The sequence below is a fragment of the Corvus moneduloides genome, chromosome 2 (genome assembly GCF_009650955.1).
Source record: "Corvus moneduloides isolate bCorMon1 chromosome 2, bCorMon1.pri, whole genome shotgun sequence".
NCBI classification, from domain to species: domain Eukaryota; kingdom Metazoa; phylum Chordata; class Aves; order Passeriformes; family Corvidae; genus Corvus; species Corvus moneduloides.
In genome coordinates, this window is record NC_045477.1 from 4,318,985 (window position 1) to 4,343,519 (window position 24,535).

At 39.9% G+C, this 24,535-nt stretch overlaps 1 protein-coding gene across 2 annotated transcripts in view; it reads right to left on the reverse strand.

Annotated features, from left to right (window-relative positions):
• The window catches only part of GABRR3 (gamma-aminobutyric acid type A receptor subunit rho3), a 34,825-nt gene that overhangs the window by 2,216 nt on the left and 8,074 nt on the right, over positions 1 to 24,535 (reverse strand). For both annotated transcript variants that reach the window (XM_032095917.1, XM_032095927.1), the window contains exons 3-9: positions 18,314 to 18,426; positions 10,173 to 10,240; positions 8,556 to 8,779; positions 6,354 to 6,436; positions 5,611 to 5,751; positions 2,809 to 2,961; positions 470 to 666 (exon numbers count right to left, since the gene is read on the reverse strand). In XM_032095917.1, coding sequence (XP_031951808.1) covers positions 470 to 666; positions 2,809 to 2,961; positions 5,611 to 5,751; positions 6,354 to 6,436; positions 8,556 to 8,779; positions 10,173 to 10,240; positions 18,314 to 18,426 — 979 coding nt within the window. The remainder of the gene's footprint in view (positions 1 to 469; positions 667 to 2,808; positions 2,962 to 5,610; positions 5,752 to 6,353; positions 6,437 to 8,555; positions 8,780 to 10,172; positions 10,241 to 18,313; positions 18,427 to 24,535) is intronic.

The following is a 24,535-nucleotide window of genomic DNA, read 5'->3' on the forward strand; positions in this document are numbered from 1 at the left end:
TTCACAGAAAGCAGATGTTTCACTTGTGTCTATTTCTGCTTCAGGCACACTTTTCTAAAAATGACCTTGCCATTACCCTGGTCTTGGGACAAAAAAGAAACAGGAAACAAGGAGGAATATCATATGAGGGCATGCTGAGGTCTATTTTAGAGACAGGAAAAATACCTTGATTGATAAGTATTTGAAAATAGAAGGAAGGTTATATTCCCCTGAGGGGGAAAAAAGGGGGCAAAAACATATCCCTAACCTGTGCCACAAGAAAAGGGAGAGAAAGCACGGACCTTCTCAGGATCTCAGAGAAGATGACACTTTGTGTCCCTTCATCCAAGTGAAAAAAAAACAAGCGAGATACAGAGTGGAGACAGAGATTGTAACTGTTCTGTTATCACTGTTATCACAGAGGTGTATCACGATTACTCTGTAGCTTCCAAGATGCTTTCAGAAGGCAACAAAACACTGAGGGTTGTACCTTGCCCCTTTTTTTGAGTTGTTTTCTCTCTTCAATCGTGGTGAGATAGTTCACTGCTGCATACTCGATGACTGACAGGAAGACAAAAAGGAAGCTGATCCATAAATACACATCCACAGCCTTTATGTAAGACACTTGAGGCATTGAGGCACTTACTCCTGTCATGATGGTCGACATTGTCAGCACTGTAGTTATACCTGCCAGAGTGAAAAGAGAGGTTATCACAGCACTGGCCAGCTGGTTCTGTTTAGCTCATCACCACTGCTTGGACAGCACAGCTTTGTGAGGGCATGTGATTGACACCCCCTTTAACTTCTTCACACAGGCTCTGAAAAGTGAACCATGAAGGACCCATCACACACAACACTGAGGGCTGTAAATCATCTCTCTGCTCAGAATGGCCACTGAGCAGTGTAAGGAACACTTTCCTGTGGCAGCTTTGGGCACAGCCACAGAAGTGAAAGCAGGTTTGTGGTCGTCCCTCACCTCCCAGAGCCAGGGTCACCACTGCACATTTTCTTGTCCAGGAGAATCACTAAACGATCACCATTTCCCCTCCCAACCTTTTCTCAAATTGTACTTCTCGAGAACATATATCAGCCTGTATGCCTCTGTCATAACTCCATGGCTCTCTAAAAACAATCTAGCATAAAAATGTTACAGCCACTGAAATGAAGAAAAAATTACTGTTTGCCTCAGTGTGACCAGAATTTCACCCTCATCTTTTCAATCTCTGCTCTTACATCGGCTATTCATCTCATTTTGGTTTGCTATGGCTCAGGAAAAAAAACCAACACCCAACTCAGGCCCTGCTTTTAAAGAAATCAGTGTAACTCTGGAAGTAAAAACGTCTTGACATCTGTGAGACAGCACTGTCAGCTGGGTCTCTGTAGCCCTTCTCCAGTTCTACACTAATTCAAGCCCACTGGAAAACACAAGAGTTTTCCCCCTCCCTCTCTGCAGGCTCCTTAGGTTGAAGGATGGAGTTTGAAATACACCATATAAGAGGAAATCAATTTATTTAATATACATATACTCTAGGCCAAGAGCTAGGCTTATTAAACGTTGTTGTTAAGGTTTGCTATAAATTATGTATGATTATGCTAATGAAATGTGCTTTATTCATAGAACTCCTGATGCATAACCTTCTGCAGAAATCCATACATAAAGAACATGATCAGCAAAACTATCTTGACAGCATTAAAAATGGCCTACTGAGAATTAAAAAGTTATTTTTAAAGATTAACTTAAATTTCTTCTAAATAAAAGAAATTGGTAGATGCATTAATAAAAGTAGCTAGGAGGTACCATAATTTGTTTTCAGATTAACAAATAGATTTATATCTCATGAATTAATAGCTTTAGACTGCGCCAATAGAAAGGGACCTTAGTCCTGTTTTTTCTAGATTGATATAGTTAGAGAAAACTGAGGGCTTTTGTCTAAGAACTACGTCAACATACAGTTGGCTTCTGGGACCAGCATCAGTGAGAAGAAGAAATGGGAGCTTCCTTATTTTAAAATGGGAGTTACAGGACTCAGGTGCATTATGGTTGCATCAGATATCTTAACAAATTCCGATCAGATCTTCAGCGATCCTAATTTTTGGAAAAATGTACTCATTCCAAGGCCATCAGCATTATATTCACAACAAAGAGAGTCTTGAAGTGGCATCCACTGATTCACCACTGAGAAAAAAAATAAACTTCTGTAAAAACCACTGTAGTGGGTCCTTTTCTCCTAAGATGAGGTGTTCAGAACTAAAACTGCAAGAGCAGAAAGTTGCCCAACCTAATCTTTGGCTTCCACCAAAGATTGTGTGCCTTGCACAGATGGGACACCAAAGCAAACACCTCCAAGGTGCCCGACAAGAAAGGCTTTGCCACACTGTCTCCAACTTGGTAGGAAGATAACAAATGTTTCTTGAGAAAAAGAAGAGCTGCAGAGCTTCTGCATAGATTGTGCTACACCTCACAATCTATGGATTTGGGGAGGGATCTGACTGCCTGCTACAACTTGTTACTTTGCTGGGAAGAGGGAAGGCAAAACCAGGTTTTGAAATTAAGTAAAATGCTACATCAGGAAAGCTGCAGAATCATCCCTTTTTTTGCTTCTGTGGTATGTGAGCTGTTTTCAACTATAGCAAAGCCAGTCTGAACAAACATCCCCTTTCCAAATGTAGAGATTGACTGCCAGTAATGACAACAGTTCTAATAACAGTGCTGTTCAGGCAATTACCTGATATTCTTGCTCATGTCCTGTGTAAATAAGAAGCTAAAGTACCTCCAAACCCTCCCCTCTCCATTCTATACTCCCCAAAGACTATACAGTAAGGATTTACCTAGTGACACCCTGGCAGGAACAGCTCTTCTATCAATCCAAAAGGAAACCCAAGACAGCATCACCATCAGCATGGCTGGGAAATAGGATTGTAGCACAAAAAAGAAAATATGTCTGCGAAGTGCAAAGTTGATAAAAAGTCGATTGTACCAACCTATTGGAAAAAAAGGGAGAGGAACAGGTTAGGCGAGAAGAGAGCTGTGTTATTTGAGAGCTGCTCGCTGGCCCCTCCTTCTGGCAGGAGTGGTGTATCCACAGCAGGAGTAGTAAATGCCTCAGAATCTTGCCACCACCTTAGTTTTACACAGTGCTTTACGAACTGTCCATCCTCCCTCATTTATGGGAGTGAAGGGTCATGGCTGCATGTATAAAATACTCTGTTATAACTGAGCTTGGGAAATTGAAGAAATTAAACAGACTTCAAGTGAAACTGCCAGAAGAATACAGACAGGAGACAATTGTCCAGTGATGCCAACACCCTGCCTTGCCTGAAAAGCAGCCTGCTACAAATACCTGAGAAGAAACAGCCCTTCCTTCTTTTTTTCCGGTCGGAGCCGCCTGCCTGCCTGCCGGCCCAGAGCTCACTTCAGAGGACAGGGTGCCATCTAGTGAATTGTGGGGCGTGCTCTGCCTGTGCAGCACTGCATCTGTGCTGTACCTCCTGTCATGGCAGGGAAACCAGGTTACAGTGAGGTAAAAAGGCAAAACTGGGTGGCTGCACAGCATCTGCCTGTCCAGGACAGACAGAAGCATCCGTGAGCCTGTGTTGGAGCAGTCCTGCCATCACAACGAGTGACTCTATAGAAAAGAACATATCAAAATGAACCCCAAATAATATTAAACACTCCATTGTGTTTTCAGTTGTGGAGAAGGTCTTTTGTTTTAAAGATTATTGTCTCTAAAATGGATTTAAATTGTTGCTCTTCCGGAGGACCAGGAACTCCAAAAGCCTAAATGCTACAGGTGTTGTTCACTGAGATTCACAGGAAAGGATATGCAGAACCTGAAATGCAGAAAGCTGCTTTGTGGGAATGATGACTCCCACTAGAGTGGTGCTGATTGTTCTCCACTATTATTTACTTGGAGGGTAATTTTTCTTCCAACAAAAAGCAAAATAAAAGAGCAAGAGGAAGTGGAACCTCCTGAGCAAAACAAAATCTCAAAGCCAAAGACAAGTGTAAGTCTACAAAGCACAGCAGTCTGATTAGGATGTGCTACAAGCATTATTCAGGTACCTCCCAGTGGTCCCTGTGACTCAAATAAAGTCTTTCCTTTCACCTTTACGCTGCTGAATAAGCTCACCCTCAGAACCTCTGCATGTTAAGAGTTAAGCAGTTACACTTTGCAGAGTCAAAGATGCTGTGAGGGTGTTGCAAAGCCCTGGGTGCAGGGGCACTGTGAGGGTGCACTGCTGCGCACAAGGCTCTATTTGCTTGCATGAGTGTTTTTTGATGAAAATAGCAAGGCAGAAAGAAGCCAGCTGAGCTCCTGGAACCCAGTTTGATAGAAAATATCCCAGTCTCCTTCTTACAACAAGGACAAATTTGATGTAGCTCTCAACAAGGCACAGTTATGATAGCAGGGTATCACTTGCCCTCCTTTCACCTGACAGTGGCTCTTGAAAGATGGAGCTCTGTTCTTAGCTCACACAGGAGCAGGAGATAAGGGTGAAGAACCTTATCAAGCTGTGAATTCCTCACTTCTTAGGCTGCATCATAATTTAAATTAGAACTTCTGCATTCAGTATCAGCCACTGCAAATTTGAATGGCGCTTTTTTGAATGCAAAAAGAAAATAACATTTAAATAAAATACACCAAATAAATCGATCTGCTGCTTTCCTTAAAGGCCACCTTTTCCAAAGTGTTGTGCACTTCATCATATTAAATGGAGTAATTTCTCTTTTATTCATCTGTTCTGATATAAAGGGCAATATCCAAACTGAAATGAATTGACTCAGACTGTAAAGTACAACAGCAAGAGTGCTGTTTTCTCTGGTTAAAAACATATGGTTAGACTACTTACATAGAGAAGTATCCCAAAATCTATAACTGCATGTAAAGCTACAAGAAAAACAAAATCCACCTTGCATGAAATCGAGACTACAATAAACTCCTAAAGCCTTGTGCCGCTTGCCAGAAAGAATAGAGCAAGATCTACAGGGAGAAATAAAAGCCGGTCTGGGGCAGATTAACCTGAATTTAAACTATGTAGCACTGACATAAAGGGATGCTTTCCCTGCAACTCTATATATAAACAAGGAAAATTAAGCAAATCATGAATTAGACCTGAATAGGTAATAAATGGTCTCATAAGAAAATCATCCAGTTAGCAGACTTTTAGTGACATTACACAGCTCCAAAAATGAGGATATTTTAGCCAGTAAAACACACTGGAATTCATATTTTTGCTTTCTAATATCTGACCCTTTAGGATTTCCATTTTCAAGCTTTTCTATATAGCCAGGGCATAAAGATTCCTGTAAATTCAATACTCCAATGGCTTTCAGAGAAGCGCCACAATTTTGCAAGAGCTCATAACAGCATGTATTTGGTTTTTGTGCATTTTTTTACAGGTTCTTAATGTCAGATATGAAGTCACAAGTATTATTATGGCCTTTCTTTCCTAAAATAAAGTTTCACATTGGTAATGCAAAGAGAACCAAGGCCCCAGACTCACAAGACCTCATTTTAACTGATCTCTCAGCAGCCACAGTCATTTACTAGCCAAGAATTTGAATGTGAAAGACATTCTGCATGATTTTATCCTGTGCTTCTCTCTTCTAAGGAGAGGGGCTTACTATACCAGTACTGCTGTAAAAAGCAAGTCCACTGGAAGCACTGAATTCCTCGATGAAGAACTGGGAGAGGGAGATCTGCTCATCTGTGCTCAGGGACTTGTTGCCATGTTTCCAGTACAACATCAGATCATCTTCATTGTATGCATCTGTGAGAAAGCAGAAACTGAAGTTATGAAGTTACTAAGGTAAATCACTTCCTCTTTCCTTTCTTAGGGAGAGGAGACCACTCAACCAATCTGGGAAAACCCTAAGGAAACTTTTTTTTCACCCTGGTTTGTCAGTTTGTTGACATGAAAGAAGTTTGCAAAGACTATGTTCCATCTTGTTCCAAGTTCAGCCCCATCCTGTGCCCTGCCAGCAGCTTACAACAGAGGCAGGGATGAAAAAGTAGATGTTTCACAGTAACACAAGCACCCATTTTCATTTTTCCAACAAGTCAAATATTGACATTTTATTTTACTTGTAATTTGCAGGTTTTTTCTCAGGAAAAAACCCTCATGCTTTTTGACAGATTTTTAGATTTAGGCCTTGGAATTACAAGCGACTGGAAATAAAGCAGGGTGTATCATGGTTTTTCTACCTTCCCAAAGCTCACTGAGTTCCAGAAAGATCCCAAATTGCCTAAAGTTCAATATGTACATGCTGAAGGGTTCAGGTCACACATCAAAATAAGTGAAGGAGGTATTATTCACAAGAAGGAATGCTGGTAAGAACGCACATGTGAAGAACAATTCAAAATTAAACTTACAGCTTTCCAGTTCTAAAGAACAGTTCTGTGTGTCCAGAGGAAACCTACTGAAATCCATGAAGCACATAGCAGAAACTGTTATTCTGCAGAAGGGAACAGAAAAACAGAAACAGAATGAAAAATTTCAGACTTTCTTAGCTGTGCACACACTTTAGTGAGATCCCCAACCAATCTGCTGTTTAGAATCCTATTGATTGAGGTTTTCTGCCCTTTTAGATGCTTCTAAAATAGCTTCAAGATGGTGAGATAAAGTTAAATCACTAAGAGATCAACTTTTTTTAAAAAAACATAAATAGTCTTTATTATTAAGTACATTACCTTTGATTTTTAAAGCCTAAATTTGGCCTGATCCTTCATTAGCCTTTCATGCATTTTGCTTTGAAGGTTTACACTTACGAAGATTAACAAAGGGAGTTCGCATTTCTTGACTGGATTTCTCATAGACTGCAGTAGACAATATTATAGATTAGAGCAAATATTATTCCAAGTGCTGTTTTCCCAGCTAGGATAGTTATAGTATTTAATTGCAAGAAGAGATTAGCTGCAATTTCTGCAAGCTTACTCTCCTCTTAAATGAAATGCTTTATATTGCAAAAAGCTTAAGGAAATCCAGGCAAAGACTATTTTGCATTCCACCTGCTTTTTCACAAATGTTTAGAGGACAAATACCTCTTTGTATTCAATAAAAAACAAAAAGAAAAAATCAAACTTCCCAGGGGCAGCAACTTAAATATGGTAAATATTGCCAGACTTCCCTCTCTCGTCACAGCTTCCATGGCATTTGATGGTTTAGTTCATTTTTTTCAGTTTTCCCCAAATGGAATCCTACAGGAATTTCAGTGAGGGTTATACAAGTGCCCTATGAAAACCTGTGATCAGTAACCAGACTGTAGCTGAATTTTTACAAGTTTAAGACTTTACTGGCTTGAAATGAGATCCTAAGAGTGGGACATGCACAATGACTAGAGGACCAGGGGAACAAGAAGAAAAGAAAGACTATTTTAGCAACAGATCAAGATTTTTTGTTTCACTTTGCTTCTAAAAAATCCTGGATGCCAGGCACTGAAGAAAAACGGTGAAATATGCAGATTTATAGCATGTAAATATTTGGAATATAAGCTACTTACTGGATGTAAAACTGGCATTACAAAAAAGGGTGTTTTAAGGAACATCTAAGGAACATTCCCTACTTCTCACTTGGAGAATCACTGATATAAGCCTTAGTGTAAGGGTATAGTTCCTCTGATGCCTCCCTCTCAAGAATCATGGAAATGAATAAAGCAATAAAATGCACACTTGACCTCATTGTTCCTTACTGTTAGTGTGATTCTTGAACATACACTACTTTAAAGTGGTGTACAGCTGCTGTTGTGAGGATTTCTGCATGTCCTCAGGAGACAGGAGATAAATTCATTAATTGTTAGAACAATTATTAGACAGCCACAATCTCAAATGCTTCCATAAATCTTCAGACTGTCCAGATTGGATGAAATATCACCTCTGTGCACAGGGCTGCTTAGTAACAAACTGGATTTCTGCAATGCACAGACCTCAGATTGCTTACCCTAGGGGGAAAATTCCTCCATTAAAACTATTTCTGCCACATCATCCAAATCTCCTTCATGAAGCAAAGCAGTAACATGCAGATGGAAGGAAGACACATTAATGACCTTGCTATTCCAGTCCTGGAATTGCTGTTTCACTCTTCAGTTCCTTTCAGTCCCACAACACTGCTGGTATCAGCACCAAGAATCTGCTCTCTGCCTATCTAGAGCCCTGGTTTGTATCACTGGCATGTTTACTGTTAAGCCAGGCTGAAAATACCTAAAACAGTTTTTAAAGATTCAGGTTAAAAAAAAACCAAAAAACAAAAAACAACCAAACCCATGGTTTTTCCTTAGCTAATAATTTTTGCTTTACTGTACGCAGTAGCAATACTGCTAGAGCCACTGGCAAGGAATTAACACTTGATAAACTCCTTCGACAGGAAACAATATCTGAATGACAGAAAAAATATGTTGTCAATCCAAAATTTCTTTTTCCACTGGCACACTGGTCACCAATTTCCCATTATGTGCTGCCAGGGGATTAATGCCAGTACAGTATGAGAATCTTAACTGCAAGTATTGCCAGTAATTTCAATTACAGCCAAGACATGACAATTGCAGTCATGGATTTTCTTAGGGAAGGGTATTTCCTCACCTCAGACTGAAGAGGACATTGCCATCAGGGTACACTCGCAGCATGATGTTTTCCACAGTTGTATCATGGATGAAAGATCTTTTGGAGTGCACAAAAAACACATCAGGTACCCAGATCTTTTTTATCAGCCGCCCATCAAAGGTCATGCTTTTGTTTTTGTTGCTACGGAATGAGAGTCTCTCATCCTTCCAGTAGTGTCTGAGATACAAAGTCATTGTGAAGTCCTTTGTTTCATTAAAAATAAAAGGAGACAATGCTTGTTTTAGTCAAGTGCAACAGAAAACACTACAAATTGATCAATTCATGCAAAGGATCAATTTCTTGTCTGGACATTATCTGAAAGATCGTTAATGAGAGGAACCAAGCACCACTCATTGAGTTTGAATATGAATATTGCTGAGACAGTGGTTGTTTGCCTTGTCCCTGGTGTCTCAGTCTGAGGTTCAGACTTCATTTATCCTCAGATAAAAATTCTACATATTTCAGTAGTCTTCTGGACTGTGCCAGCTGTGCAGTGATAAAGAAGCTTTAAAACCAACCAAAGATAAATGGAAAAAAAAGTTTCCTCTGGAAATCTTCACAACCTTTTCCAAGAATGGACTGTGGTTCCTTTATGATTCCTTTACAAAGGGATTAATTTGAGTTCTTCATGAGCACTTGGTCAATTTTTAAAATTCATAAATTTGTACATTTTGTACAAATATTGTACAGAGGTTAAATCTGCACATTTGTGAATTAAATGCATCATAAAGAAACAATATGACAAATTTCATAAGAGTAACCAATTAGATTTTACACTAACTACAACAACTACAATTTTTTTTTTAAATATGAAAGACTATTACAAATATTTTATGATCCTATTTAGAGAAACATCACGACTGCAAATACACATGTGGGAAGAGACAGAGAGGATGCTGCAAACCCAGTGTGAGCTTCTACACACCCTGACTGCTGTGTGTTCACCTATATAAATTTTGTGTTATTAGGCAGACATCATTTATCTCAGTAGAACAATTGCTTCTGATAAGAATACTGTGAAGAGACTTAGATCTTCCCCTGTGATATGATTTTATGGCCCTGTAATATGATTTTATGATTTGGGTAGGTTTGCAAAGGAATGCAGGAGTTCATACTGACATTATTAGTGACAATTTGGGCTGAGGAATGAACCGCCTGCCTTCCAGTGCTACAGGCCCTAATTGCAGTGGGGTGTGTCTCCTTCCCAGGACCACTTCTGGAACTGATGTTTCTCTTTCTATTTGTTACGATCACAGCTCCACCCACGCCACAATTATGGAATATTCAGATTTGCATAAACAAAAGAAGCAAAGGACATGAAGCCTCATCGTGTAAGGTGCAGAGCACTAAAACTCCTGTGGAAACCCAGGGTGTTTACTGAATAGTTGGAGTTTTCAAACCAGACCACTGCCCACTCTGAACTGTTCATCTGGCCCAGGAACAAATTCAACACTTACTAGTTTAAATGCATGCTTCAAGGCAAGGATGTGCTCTTTAGGGTTTGCTTTCTTTAACTACATTACTCTCTATCATCCATCTGGATGTTTCTGAACCCCTTGTATTTTTACTGAAATCCCTTATTCCAGTTCTACTCACCATGTCAACTTCGGATATGCTGTCAATGCTCTCCACCTGCACATCAATGCCTACAGGTATTGGTGACCCTGCATGGGAACAGAAAAAGGGATGAGGAGCTTAAACCCCTATTTTTAAAGGGAAGACTGTGCAGCACCAGCAACCTAACAGAGAGTACTCCATCCCAGCATTTACTGCAGTCTCTCCACCTCAGAACACTGAATGATGAAAGGCAACAAAGTAAAACCTGATGCTGAACAGTTGTGAAAATAACCACAAAATCATCTTTTTGCAGCCAGACCAGTTGTTATTGGCACTGCAGTCTGGCCAGCAGTGCTAGTGTCCTTGTGCTGCCAAAGCTAATGACCCCCTTGGAGTGCTATTCAGAACCACGACAGGAAAAAGCTGAGTAAATACATGAAATACATCAAAGATTGCAAAGCTTTCTTACCACTTTCAGTGCTTATTCACAAACAACATATATATTATGACTCTTACTATCTTTAGTTACTGAACTATTTAAGGTTTGGTATAGCTGCTTACAAAAAAGGATTGCTTGGTCACTACCTCACAAGGGAAGAGCTGTACACACACTAACCATGTTCTGTCACCATGTTGTGTATTTACTGAGTGCATTTCAAGGATGAAGTTACTCCAAATCAATTAAAAATTACAGCAAAATATGAAATTATTTCTACTCTTTTCAGTGTGAAATATTTAGAATGAAGGATCTAGTTCTACATGGGTTATGTACCTGGGAGATTTTCAGCAAGCACATCATTCCACTAATTGATTAATCACTTCCTTACAGGGGAAGAAGACAGGAGTATGCATCTATGCATATACACACCACCACCCCAAGAATATTCTGCATTTGGCATGAAAATCAGTAGTAATTACTGGGGATTCCAATCACTTTTGTTAAAAATAGCCAGTTAAAATATTTTTGCAGTACGCATTTAAAATAACCCGTTAAAAACACAAATACAAGGAAGTCTGAACAGCAATAGCTTTTCTAACCTTTTTCTTGTCCTTTCCTTTTAGCCCTGTCAAGCCAAAATAGTCCAGGAGCATCACTCTTGTGATAACCAGCCACAGTACTGTGTCCCTTTTTGGAATTATCCTTAAAATAGCAGCCTTCGAGGATTACACAGCTGCCTCCACTTCTTACCAGTAAAGATCTTGAACTGTTTTAGTGGTATTTTTAAATCTGGCTCTGTAATCTCTTGATTTTACTTGTCTTTTTTTAATGGAGAGGCTGTCCCTGCACAGAACAGATGAAGATGGATCATGCATGGAAAAGCAAGGTGACATGTGCTCAGAGTTAGCAGGGCACACCAGAAAATATTTAGGCACTGACAAGAAGACAGGCTCTTCAGCTCAGAAATCGTTCTCTGAGAGGAATGCCTCCCTCAGCCTCTTGGCCAAAGCCCAAAATCAGATCCAGGATGCCAGACAGCAAAGTTTGTTAGTAAAACACCAGGCAGCACTTTGGAAAATGCTGCTTCTTTTGGAGAATACAGACAGCACAGACAGCTGCCCTAGAGGCTGATGCACAAGACTATCAATGAATATATTCAGCCAGACTCCTTCACACAACACAATAAAAGCTTCTATGCCTCTCCTAAACTAGTTTTGCCCACTTCTTGCTTTGTCTTGATCACACCACACAAAGAGTTTACTTACACTACATACCAACTTGTACCAAACACTGGGACAAAAGTGTCTGGTTGTAATCTGAGTGGAGTCATCTTTCCTGTATTCCACTGAAATCTTGTAAACTAAACATGGCTTTAGCCAAAATAGAAATCACTGTGGTATTTATACCTGATATGAGCATCACTCACAAAAGGCATTCACACATCATTTAAATGCAAACAATTTATGTTGAATTATGTGGGTGGAACAGGAGGAGAGCGGAGCAGCTCTCAATATCAAGAAAGGTTTTACCAGTTCCTGAGTCAAGGACAAACCTAAAGAAAATAAAGTTAAATGTCTCCCATCAACATTCTTCAAAGCAAACAAGGCGCTACCCACAAATCATATCCCAGAATCAGACATCTGACTTTCTAAGCCATGTGGCACGTTTAGTCAGGAAAAGGCTTTTCTTAGTGACAGCTGCTCCAAATGTGAGGATAGCAGTTCTAGTATTTCTTGACATTTCAAAAATTACAGACAATTTCTTACCCAAACAAACACTATTCCAGTGTGGGCAAAATTTCCTTCAATAGTCCAACTCCTCTGGGCAGATACAAAGGACCTGATACAAAGAACTAGAAATCAGTGGCAGCTTAGGGTTATGTTGGTTGCATGCACACAAACCAAAGTGCCACTTATCCGTAAATACACAGAGACACTTGATTCTTTGAAAGGGCAGCTTGTACTGCACCAAGTAATATTTATAAAACCATGAATGGCATAAAAGAGATCAAAAGCCATGGCCAGGAGAAATAGAGTGAATGATTCTAAAGTGAATTAAATAAAAAGGGAACTGTTACAATTAAATTTGCTCCTGATTAGGTAGAAATTCTAGAACTGTGAAATGGACTCCTTGAGAAGAGATTCCTGTTAGAGACTAAAGACCTTACTCATGATGCTCAATGAGAAAACACTGTCCAGTCTAGCATTCACCACAGAGAATTACTAAAGCACATCCCCTACCCCAGCCCTGACCCATAACTAACAGATCAGAGCAGCTGCAAGTATTTCCTTCCTATTCTGACTCTATTTTGGCAACAAATGTAAGTACACAGTAAAGACACTAAATACTGCACATGTATGCAGCCCTGATCAGTGTGCTGTTCAATTCTCTAATCTGGAGCACTTTTATATTGCTGTAACTAACACACCCCACGAGATACCTACTGGCCTCAGTCTGGTCTAATCCTTCTTGGTTTCTGGGAACATCTGTGTGTGTGATTAAAAATCATCTCCACTAGAAACAGGAATAATTAGCTATTGGGAACAGGCTGCTAGGAACTGTAATTTCTTCATCCCTTCAATTTATTTTGCCACAAGAGGATGTTTTAAAAAAAAACATAATTTCAGTAAGATTTGAAAAGGTTCCTAAACCAGCCAGAATAGGAAAGCAATTCATCCACCTCTGCGTCTGCACCACAGCTTTCTCCCTGCTACACTGAGATTTTCAATCTCTGGCTGACCATCAGACAACAGCATCAAATTCACTTTAAAAAAAGAGTAACCAGAGCAAAGCTGTAGTTTTTATTTCCCAGTTTGACAAAACTGTGGATGGCAGAGACGATTTTATTATTAAATTGAGCAGCTTCAGTTGCTTCTGGAGGGTCACTACAAATCATTATTTTAGAGGGATTAGTGATTTTCACAATGGAGGCTCTGCAGATTTTCAGGATAATTAATCCTCAGCAGAAAAAAACAGCATTGTTTTCAGACAGGTTTATCTTCATGCAAGCCATTTCCAGTCTTTTATTTCAAACGTTTAAGCATAGCAAAAGAATGCCTTGATAAGCATGGAATTTTATTAATAGATAGTACATCAAGCAAATTCTGTAATACCCTTTTTAGAAGGGATATTATGTAAAAAGGGTATCTTTTCAGCATTTTTAGGATCAATTTCTGCAGTAATAATGACTGGTTTAGTGAATTCTACAGTATTTTTATAATAACCAGACCTTTGGGCATGCAACAGATTGCACCTGAAGATCCATAAAATAAATGTAGAATTTAGAAACAACTGTATCCCAGTAGGCTTTGTAAGAGTGTATGCTGAAAAAAAAAAAGAAGGTCTAGAGAAAACTGCCAGTAGGAGACAGAGACCAGGGGAGAATTAAGAACTGTACTAGGACTTTATTCTAAAAAAGGCCTGTGGGCCTGTAGAGGAAGAAAAGTGGATAGAAATGTAAACAAGCTCAAGGGAGGTGAAGCTTTGTGGCTCTATTTACTTTCTTCTGGCAATGACAGGAACAGAATTACTGTCAAAAGTATTTTCTTCTTGTTACTATTTTGTTTCTTTCTTATTTATGTGAGAAATGGAGGTGGTCTGCTATTAGCAGTAACCAGCTCTTGGAATGGAAGAATTAGCAATGTGAAAGAAAAAAATCCGAGGACGGCTATTAGAGGTTTTGCACATAATCAAAATATTTCCCCTCTGTCCTGGGCCCCCAGCTACTCCTTCCAGTACCAGATGATAAAAGCCATTCCACTTTCATCAAAATGAGCCTTCACCACAGCGAGAAGACATTTCTCATCTTTCAGGGAGAGATGTGGTACAAAAAAGAAAACTTGGCGGCAAAGAGCTATTAGAACTGCAGCACTTCTTGAATGTACACTGGCTGTATTTTTTTTCCTTTCCCATCCCCCATTTCACCTTCCCACGAATGTAAATGTTATTAATTTATTTTGAAGAGGGAGGAAGCATAAAGGGGAGTGATCTAATGGCATTCCTGATCCCCTGAAAATTCAGAACTAAGATTACTTTAAATTGCAGATTGGGATGCAAATTTTCAGGAAGGACTGCTACCTCTTGACAAGCTAAATGCTGCTAAATTATTTTCCATCATCTCTCATGCTTGCTTATGTTATTATCTTCTATATTGGTTGAAAAAGAAGAGATAATAAATTTTAAAACTTAAACTAACACACTGTTAGCATATGAAACTACTGGCCCTTAAGACACGATGTAAAAGAAAAAAACAATATATATACACATATATACATACATACAACAGCATGTGTTACTTCTACAGTACTGTGAAATAAGATAGTTCAGAAAATAAAAGGATATAGATAAATAGATGTATAATAGAATAGAAAGTAATCTTAAAGCATATCTAAGACCTCTCTCAACATGCAGTTTTGGCTGCTATGGCAGCCTGCATCGTGGCCCTCAGATCTGTGCTGTTACAAGTCAGAGTGTGCTGAGAAGTCTCTGTTCATTGTCTGTGCTCACCCTTTCTTCCTGAGTTTAAAACTTGAGGATAATCATTCCAAGAAGTGCTGGCAGCATAATTTCATTTCTTACTTTTTCTCCACTCTCCAGTTTAAGCTGCCTTCTTGCTTCCAAACCAAACAGGACCATGACATTACACAGAAGGCAACAATCAAACAACAACCACAACAAAAAATTCAGAAAAGGAAAAAAACCACCACCACCATCAACCAACTTCCACCAACAACTCAACAGCCTAGCTTAGGGTGGAAGTACAATGTAAAAAGGTCAAGTTTAGGTTTTTAAAGTTTGGGTGTACCGCATTGTTGGTTTGCCTCACTCAACCTCATTGTATAATGAACTGCAGACAAAGTAACATTTCTATAGCCAAAGAGCAGGATCAGCTTGCCAGCAGTTTGCTGGGTTTGCTTCATCTCAATGCTCTATGTTTCTCTGGCTTTGATCTCTAATCTGCTAATAAATGGACAATGTCAGGACTAAATTTTAAAATCTACAGTCAAGAGTCAAATTCTGATCGTGCAGCTGGAATGGCACTGCCAACAGAAGAATCAACAGAAGAATGCCAAAATAGCATCAATAGCAGCAGAGTTGTGTTCATTTGATCAAAACCTGGATCTCTCACCTCCACAATTATTTCCACTAACACTGCAGCTAGTAGCATCAGTATCCAACAGTTCTACATTCATTTCCTCCAGGTTTTTACCTGTGCATGTTTGCTCAGTTTGCAAATCAAACTCAGCATGTTTTTCCTTTGTAACTTAACTGTAAGTACCAAAATCTCTGGGTCCCGTGGTCTGCTCATTTACACTGCATGTGTGGGGTTAAATGAAAAACAAACAAGGCAGACTTAGATTTAGGAGTTCCCTGAACTGAGGAATCTCCAGCAGTTCAAAACAGCATGAATTTTCCAGCTACTTTTTCTCTTAAACTGGTGCAAAGGATGATTAACCTTTTCAGGCAAAGGGGCACAGTGGAGCCAGATTAACAGAATCGGTCATTCCAACTCCCTGACATACCCAGAAAATCACAATGGGGGTATAGGAGAGAGAAAAAAACCCACCCCTCTTCTACAGGTAAAGAATAAATACTTGTTTTTCATACAGCTTTTCTAATCTGTTTTTTTTTGTTGTTGCAATTTGATGCATTGTACTGAGCTGAATAAATCATGTGATGTGGCACATGACAGATACAAGCCCTTCATAAGTCACAGTGCTGAGCTGCTTCATTAAATTTGATGAAAACAAACCCAAAATTTCACCTGTGTTAACAGCACAAAGCCACAGTGCTCTAAGTCTTGATGCAGTTAAGGGTTATGCTGTAACTGCTGTGGCAATGACTGTAGCAATGGTATGTCTAATTTCTCCTTCTCTAGGTAAGTTTCCTTCTGCTGTACACAATCATCAGTGTTCTTCAGAGAAACCCACACACCATGTGTGCTGTCATAAAAAAATCCCATGGATGTTATTCAGATTCATGTTTCAGTAGAGAAATTTGTCCACTGATGGTCACAATTGTGTGTTAAATCTCTGCTGCTGCCTTATGAACACCAAACCATTCCTTATACTCAACACCACCGAAATCAATGCTAAAACAGGAACTATGGAGTATAACTTTGGGATTGACTCTCATTTCACTTTGACTTTTTTCACTCTGTGCTGTAAAAATGCCAATGGATCTGTTTTAGTCTAAGAGAGATTCACATTCCACACATTAAGAGAGTTCTGAAAATTTGGAAGCATATGAAGTATTAGACTGAAAAGGTGCCTCCCGTGCCACTGTGGCATGTGGGTGACAGAGGAGAAGCAGAGCTGAGGCACTCTCCTGCTGAAAGCTATTTCTGAAAGACAGGAGTACAGCTGAAATCATACCCAGGGCAACATGATGAGTGAGAGGCCTGTGCACTGAAGTCAGTGGAAAAACTACAGCTGGCTTCAAGAGGAACTGAATGGGCTCTGTGACAAGTCATCTGCAAATAAAAGGACAAGGCAAAAAAGCCTGGTACAGATTTTCTGGGTGTAAAAGTTCCTCACTGCCCATGGAAAATTGCAATTGCCAGATCACAGGCTATGTTCTCAAAGCTGCTTTTATGCACATCATCAGTGCCGTTTTCTGGGATGATCCAGAGATAAAGCACATCCCAAACCACTGTCTGCTCTCATGGAAATCCTACTTCCTTTCTGAGGTGACACTCAAAAATTTAAATTCCTTGTGAGGTAACAAGAAGATGTCCGGACTAACAGATATTAGATGAGACAGGTATTAGGCAAGAAGTAATCTGAACTTCTGTTGTGAAGAAACAGATTGTATCTCAACTATTGTTCAAAATCAGGCAAGGTTTTTGCTATCTGACATGACATTTCTATAGTAACAAGAAACCCTTTCACATTTTCCCAGTGCATCCAAAGAGGTTCTCCTTACCCATTTTCCCTCTTGGCATGATCACCAGGCCCCAGATCCCAGCAGCTGGTGTCAACAAGAGCAGCTCCCCAGACCTCAGCTTGCCTCCCAAATCTGTGTTGGTCTACACAACTGATTTATTGGTCCTCATATATTTTATTTTGCTCTCATAATCCAGAGTGGTTCAGTCTATTTTCATGAATCATGAAAACAGAACTGGTGACGCAAAGGCTCAGACAAAGCTTATTAGTGGGGCAGCTTTCTCATTTTCCCTTCCATGAAGGAGAGTCAAAATTGAATCTAAACTGTGAACATCCCATTGACTACTCCCTTGATCCAGATGCAATTTAGTTAAATGAAGAAATAATCACCATAGTGCCCAAGAGCACAGAAACAACACGATAGTAAATTGAAGGCCTGTGGGTCGTTGGTTTTTTTTTAAATTTTGTACACAGCAAACAGATTTAGGAACTGATGGATCGTTTCAATCTCTCAAAATAAATCTGATGACTTTGTAATTTGCTAATTGCTACTAGACTGTGCAGTTTAGAAGGATACCTTAATCACTGTTCTCAAAGAGCCTTATTCTAATAAAATGTTTTCACTTAGTTCTGCAAAACAGACAATTTGAACAGTTTCTCCTATTGATACACTAAAAACAATGAAGCCCTTTGCCTTCAAGCATTTCTGTGTTTCTTCTTTCTTTACTTCCTCAAGTACAACAAATGAGGTGTGCTTCCATTAAGTCTGTCATTCCATTTTAAGTGACAAAGTTCAAGTAAACTTCCAGAGAGAGGATACACTCTTAACCAGCACAGTGCAGACACGTGCTGCTTACCTCCAAATCCAGGTCTCAGTGCAAAGTCATGGTCCTCTATGTGAAGAAGTTGCTCAGATTTAAGTGGCCGGACTTTCGTGCTGTCAAGTTTCCTCATTTTAATTTCTCGTTTGCTGTGTTTAAAAAAAAAAAAGAAAAAGTGAGAAACTTAATTTATTTCTTCTGCCCTGACATTCACAGTGCTAGTCACAGGAAATAGGGACCTGAGAATACTGGACAGCTGAATCTGGAATGTTAAGGGTAACAACTGTGCTAATAAAGCTGGACAAAGATATATTGGGAAACGTTAGGAATTGAGGTAGGAGGGTGCCCAGGTCCATGAAGAACACCAATTATTTAAAAGAAGTCCCAGGAAGAACGACTAGATCCTCTTCTGCTCTCCTCAGAGATTGTAGCTATCATTATACAAGAGAAGAGAGCTGTTTGAAGTTAGTATTCACATAAACACTTGCAAATCAAACTTGGAAATAACACCACATATCCATGGTTTAACCACTTCATACATTAACCATATTATAGAGACAGTTATTCCTTTTATTATAAATGTGGGATTTTTCATAGGAGCTCAAATGAGTCCATAATTTTTTAGAAGGACTGAGAAATGATGATCCTGGATCTAGGGACTTGCAGGTGGACTGGCTTTAAGTGGAAAGAGAGTAGGTTTAGGTTAGATATCAGGAAGAAATTCTTCCCTGTGAGGGTGGTGAGGCCATGGCACAGGTTGCCCAGAGAAGCTGTGGATGCCCCATGCCGGGAAGTGTCCAAGGCCAGGCAGGATGGGGTTTTGAGACAGCTGGTTTAGTGGAAAGTGTCCCTGCCCGTGGCAGGAGGAGTTGGAATGAGATGATCTCATGATTCTATGTTCTACTGTACACATCAGGAACACCTTTCTCACAGAAGTGTTCTCATGGTGAGAACAGTGAAACGTGGGCACATATTGCTTGAGCAGGTTTTGAGACTCCTTGCACTCAGGCTGTTTAAGAACAGATCAGACATTTATTTGCAGGAATGACTTGAATACAGCTGCTTTGCCACAGGCAAGGGACTCTCCCTAGACACAATTTCTTTCATGGCTTCTGTGATGCTCTGGGACTTTGCTGGCAGCAACTCTAATTATTACTTTCGACTGAATGATAGAAATCTGTTCTGAAGATTGGCCTTGTAGTCAAACACTGCTTAAGGGAAGGTATGGAATACCTTAGGATAAGGTGTATGCCTCTATTTGCTTATTTTTCTCCTTCCCTCCCTTTTTTTCTTAATAAAGAAGCCCAAGAAATTACTTTTACATTGCAGGAATGATGAGGTGGCTGCTGGGCTACTCAGAACTGTTGGGCTTGAACAAATTAATTTACCTTAGTATTCTTGAATGTGTCTGGCACTGTTGTCTGAATCAAATTACCAGGGCAATCAGAAGGTCCATGAGGCACTTCAAATACAGACTTTAGTTTTCTAAGCATGAAAATCATGTGATGCTGAAATGAAAGCCCATGCTTCAGAGAATTAAAATCACCACAGAGCAAGCCTGTATCAGGGCAGAATGGGCAGCAGAACTGAACAGCTGCAATGCTCTACATGAGGAAATTCTGCTGCTTGGGATCGGGGAGAGGAGAAAATGATGAATTATGTTCATAATGCCATGGCACAGCTAATACAGCTGGGAAGCATGAGGTTATTTGTCATCTGATGTGCCAAGGAAAATGCCTGTTGGATGCTCCGATGACTTCACTTGAAGAAGCAGGCTGGAACTCTGATTCATCTATTACAACTTCTCACAAGAAGCAAGTCTATGACTGAGGAAGACATTCCCTGGACAAGAGAGGGAAAACATGAGCTACCAGGGCAAGAATTTTCGACTTAATAAGCCACTGGGAAGAGACCTTATGGGATTTTTATATTCTTTCTATTTTCCCAGATGAAGACAAAATAAACAGACACAGCACCTGTATGAAAAACATCTTTTGTGCCCACTTACTTGAACAGCCTATTCAAGCTGATGTTTTATATACAAGTAGTGGAATTGTATAATTATTTCTAGCTGCTATCAAAAGTGGTTGTTCAACATAGGCAAGATCTTGTAGGAATCAGAATAGCATTTTTATTACAAACATGTTGTGTCTTTTCTTCAATACCTTCAATCCTTCCTTTGGCAGAATATAAACCTTTACTGAAAAGGAAAATAGGTTTATATGCAGAGATATATTTTTATGGTACTTGGAAGGAATTTCATGGACACTGGTAACACTCCATCTGTAAAGGCACCAAAACTTAATAAAATTCCTTAATAAAATTTTCTAAGATAATTAAAAAAATAATACACTTCTCCTTCACATTTTTTCTCCTTTTGCTGCTCCCCCAGCCCAAAGCTAAGAAGTGTTCTCCAGCAGATACTCCTTTAACATCAGCATCTGGGCTCCAGATGTTGCTCCCTGGCTAAGAGTTACAGAATTAAATTCTCCTCACTGCAGCACTGAAGTTATTTAACTGTTGATTCAAAGGGAGTTTCATGCATGTATTTGTTTACTCCAAATAAATCTAACTATTCATCAGCACTACAGTATTGTGAAATCACCAGCAGGTGTTTTCTTGAGTGCTCCTTCCCATGGTACCAATTCCATTAAAAAGCGGGAGAAACAGATCGGACTAGCCTGAGTCTCAGAAAAGCTTCCTGAGATCAGTTAAGATAGACTTTTCACTCTTACAGAAGCACAGCAAAAACACAGATCATATTTCAGTGGCCTGGCACTCTGGTCTCCTGATTGTGCAGATCTGAGCAGCACACCACAGTCTAGGGGTCTGAATACAGCCACTGATTCTACACATTCATGGTATGGCAGATGTCAGGCAGTGGTGTTTGAGAGGAAAAGCCCACACAGAATTCCAGAACCATTTAGGCTGGAAAAGACCTTTGAGATCATCGAGTCCAACCATTCACCCAGGCCTGCCACGTTCACCGCTAAACCATGTCCCTAGGTGCCACACCTACACATCTTTTAAACACCTCCAGAGTTGGTGGGTGAATCAATCCCCTTTATGGGCAGCCTGGTCCAGGGCTTGACAGCCCTTTTGGTGAAACCATTAGCAGATGGTTTGGTGAAACCACTAGAAGACAGATGCACCTAAGGAAAGGAAATCTCTATTTACATCTCTCAGGTAGTAGTAACAAAGGGAACTCTGACAGATGCCTTGGTATTGGTACAGATCTGGGCAATGATAATTATTTATTGATCTCTGTGAGGCACATGCTCAAGAAACTACTGCTTTCAGTTATAGCTGTGCTTTCCATGACTGTATTCCAGGCAAGGTTTTACATTATGCAAATTAAATGGCAATCTATGATTACATTCAAAAGAGGTCATAAAAAGCACTTGAAGTGTTTCAGCTCACACAGGGAATTCACTCTTGTTGGTACTTATATATTAAATTAATGGGAGCACTAACTTCTTGGCTGAAAAAGAGTGAGGAATACTGTTTTGACACTTCCCCACCCAATGCTGTTGCATGGACCTTGGCATTTGCCAGAGCTCTCAAAGAGCAGTTAGTCACTGCCTACAAAACCAAAGCAGCTAATTCTGAATTAATTAACAATGGACAAAGATGTGTCGGGATTTTAAAGACAAATTTAGCTGCTCCTACCTAGCCTTGAAAACCATTAGCAAATGAAAGGTAAAAGGTCTGCTCAAGGGTACTTAGACCATTTTTGGTTAAAGCATTTAATCACTTAATGCCATCAGTGTAGCTCCATAAACCAATGGCATTCGTGGGATTGATGTGGTTCGTGTCCCATCTGGTTGTCTTTACTTACCAGGCTATCCAAAGTTTATGCTGGTTCAAGGAGGAATCGGACAAGTTCATGGAAAAGAAATCCACTGAAGATCACTAAATCTGCAAAAATTACATCCAACACAGGATGTTGCTGGGGGAATTTGGTGACTTGATACAGCTGTGAATATTAGGGGACAATATCTTGTTTGCCCTGTCCTTATTCATCCAAGCTTGTGCTTGCAAGCCCTTGTTATAAACTCAGTATAGTACGGGGATCCCTGGAAAGATCCTTCTTGCCTGTTCTTCTGTTTCAGAGCTCTGCTAATGATATGGTAAAAGTCCTTGTAGGAAACTAGAGAAAGGTTTTTTTCCCTAGCACCCTTTCATATGCAGAATGAAACTAGGTAAGTTTATAAAAAGAACACTATTAAGGTTCCTTTTATGAAAAGAATACCCTGGATGTCATGGCCATAAGTTTCTTCCCAGTGCTGTGTCCCCAAGATACTCTGGCTACTACTAAATCAAAGGTATCCAAAAGGTAGAAGTTACAGAAATCTTATTCCAAGGGGAGTCTGTGGGGTTATCCAGCAGTGTGACCTCTTAGATGTTTTCATACATTTATCAAGTCTTGAAGCCCAGATAAATGAAATAATCAAAATTGTACAGTTCTCTCTCACACACGTGAAAATGCATTTCTAATTGTTCAGTAACATCAGCAGTATGTACTGTCAAAAAACCTAATATTTTGACAATCAAATGTTTTGTTCTTTGCTATAGGAAATGGACCATGACAATAATCGCTTTCTCATGTACTTTTGGTTAATGCTTTAAAATCTTCTTTACAGGAGAATGCAGACAAATAGCTTTGGAGGGAGAATTGGGTTACTCTATTAAAACAGTGGAACTTGTAGGTTAAGTAACATTTTCACATGGGATTCTTTTTAAAAGGCCACCCATTTAACCAAGGCCATCTGTCAGCTGTGTCCTTGATAACCCTAGTGCTGGCTGAAAGATTTTTCCCCAGAGAGAAAAAGGTGGAAAGTCAGACCCTGTTGCAATGTATCGGAGGATAATGCAGCCTTTAGAACAAAAGCAGAGAATGAAGCGAAGAGAAATTAAACACATTTGGATCCTCTGCAGAGAAAAGCTGATTTGCAGCTGTTAAGCTTTAGGATCCCCTGTGGCTCAGATTCTGCAGTCTTCTTCCTGGTTCAAAATCACCAGCACCTGGGAAATGAGGATGTGGGATGCCAAAGGATGCCTTACGTAAAGAAAACTGCCACACCAGGCAGCACCAGATGAGAATGCAGTGCTGGCATTCCTCCTTGTTCCTATTCTCTCTTTCTGATAACACACTTGTGCCTGTCTCACAGGACTGTCACATGGATCCATTGCATGTACCAGCAGAGATTTGTGACGATGGAGAGGACACTGTGCTAACACTGATATTGCACGAGGATGTTCAGCAGGATACCACAAAATTTCCTGTCTCCTACCACCAGGTTTTCCTCTTGCTTTGTGATTTTTTTATGCCAATGATGGAGCAACTGCTCTCAGCTATGGCAGAACAGGATAAATGCAAACAACAGCAGCATATGCTCCTCTCTTAGCACAGACAAAAGTGTACCAGCTGAGCTTAAAAGAGACCTTCCTTGCCACTACCACTAACAAGGTATTTTATTCTGTTTCCATTAGATTCTTAACTGCTTCCTGAGACTAGCAAAGCACCAGATTAAACTTTATGTTGATCCTGGGGCTAGTTCTGTTTATTTTCCTTTGCTGTTACAAATAACTGTGCACCAGCACTCTGTTTGAAACAGCCTGCTGAAGAGCCATTCTTTTCATGAGCTTTTGGCTTGCACCAAACTTGGACCCATAACTTCGAACAGAAACTCAGAAGTACCGAGTGCCACAGCACCTCTGGGCACCTCTGTTGTGTCACCCGTTACCTTGCATTGCTAAACAGGATTTTATCAAGACATGCAGGGTTCCAGAGACATTTCACTGCTGGAGCACTGCATGAGAAGTGATACACGAGGTTAACAGCTGTACACCTGCTGCAAAGCATGCAACTCGAGGAAAAAAAAACACAGCTTAAACACATCAGAGGAGCCCAGAAAACACATCAGAGGAGCCCAGATATGTTAACTTTTCTTCAACATGTGATATTGTGCAAATAAACTATTTGTACACTGCTCATTTTAGGGGGGGGGGGGGGCAAGCACATTGAAAAATCTAAGTTATATCTCTTCTCCTTCCTTAAATGGAGCTAGTTATTTCCAAGAAAGAGAATTTTTCTTGAATTATCACTGGCAGCCATTGGTCTGTTTACACAGTATTAGATTAATCTGGAAACAGGTTGAGAGACCTGACATGGCAGATGTGAGCTGCCTTCATAGGGGAAAAGCACTGACACTTTGCCCAGAAACGTACAGGTAAAAACCTCTGTATTCATTTTCA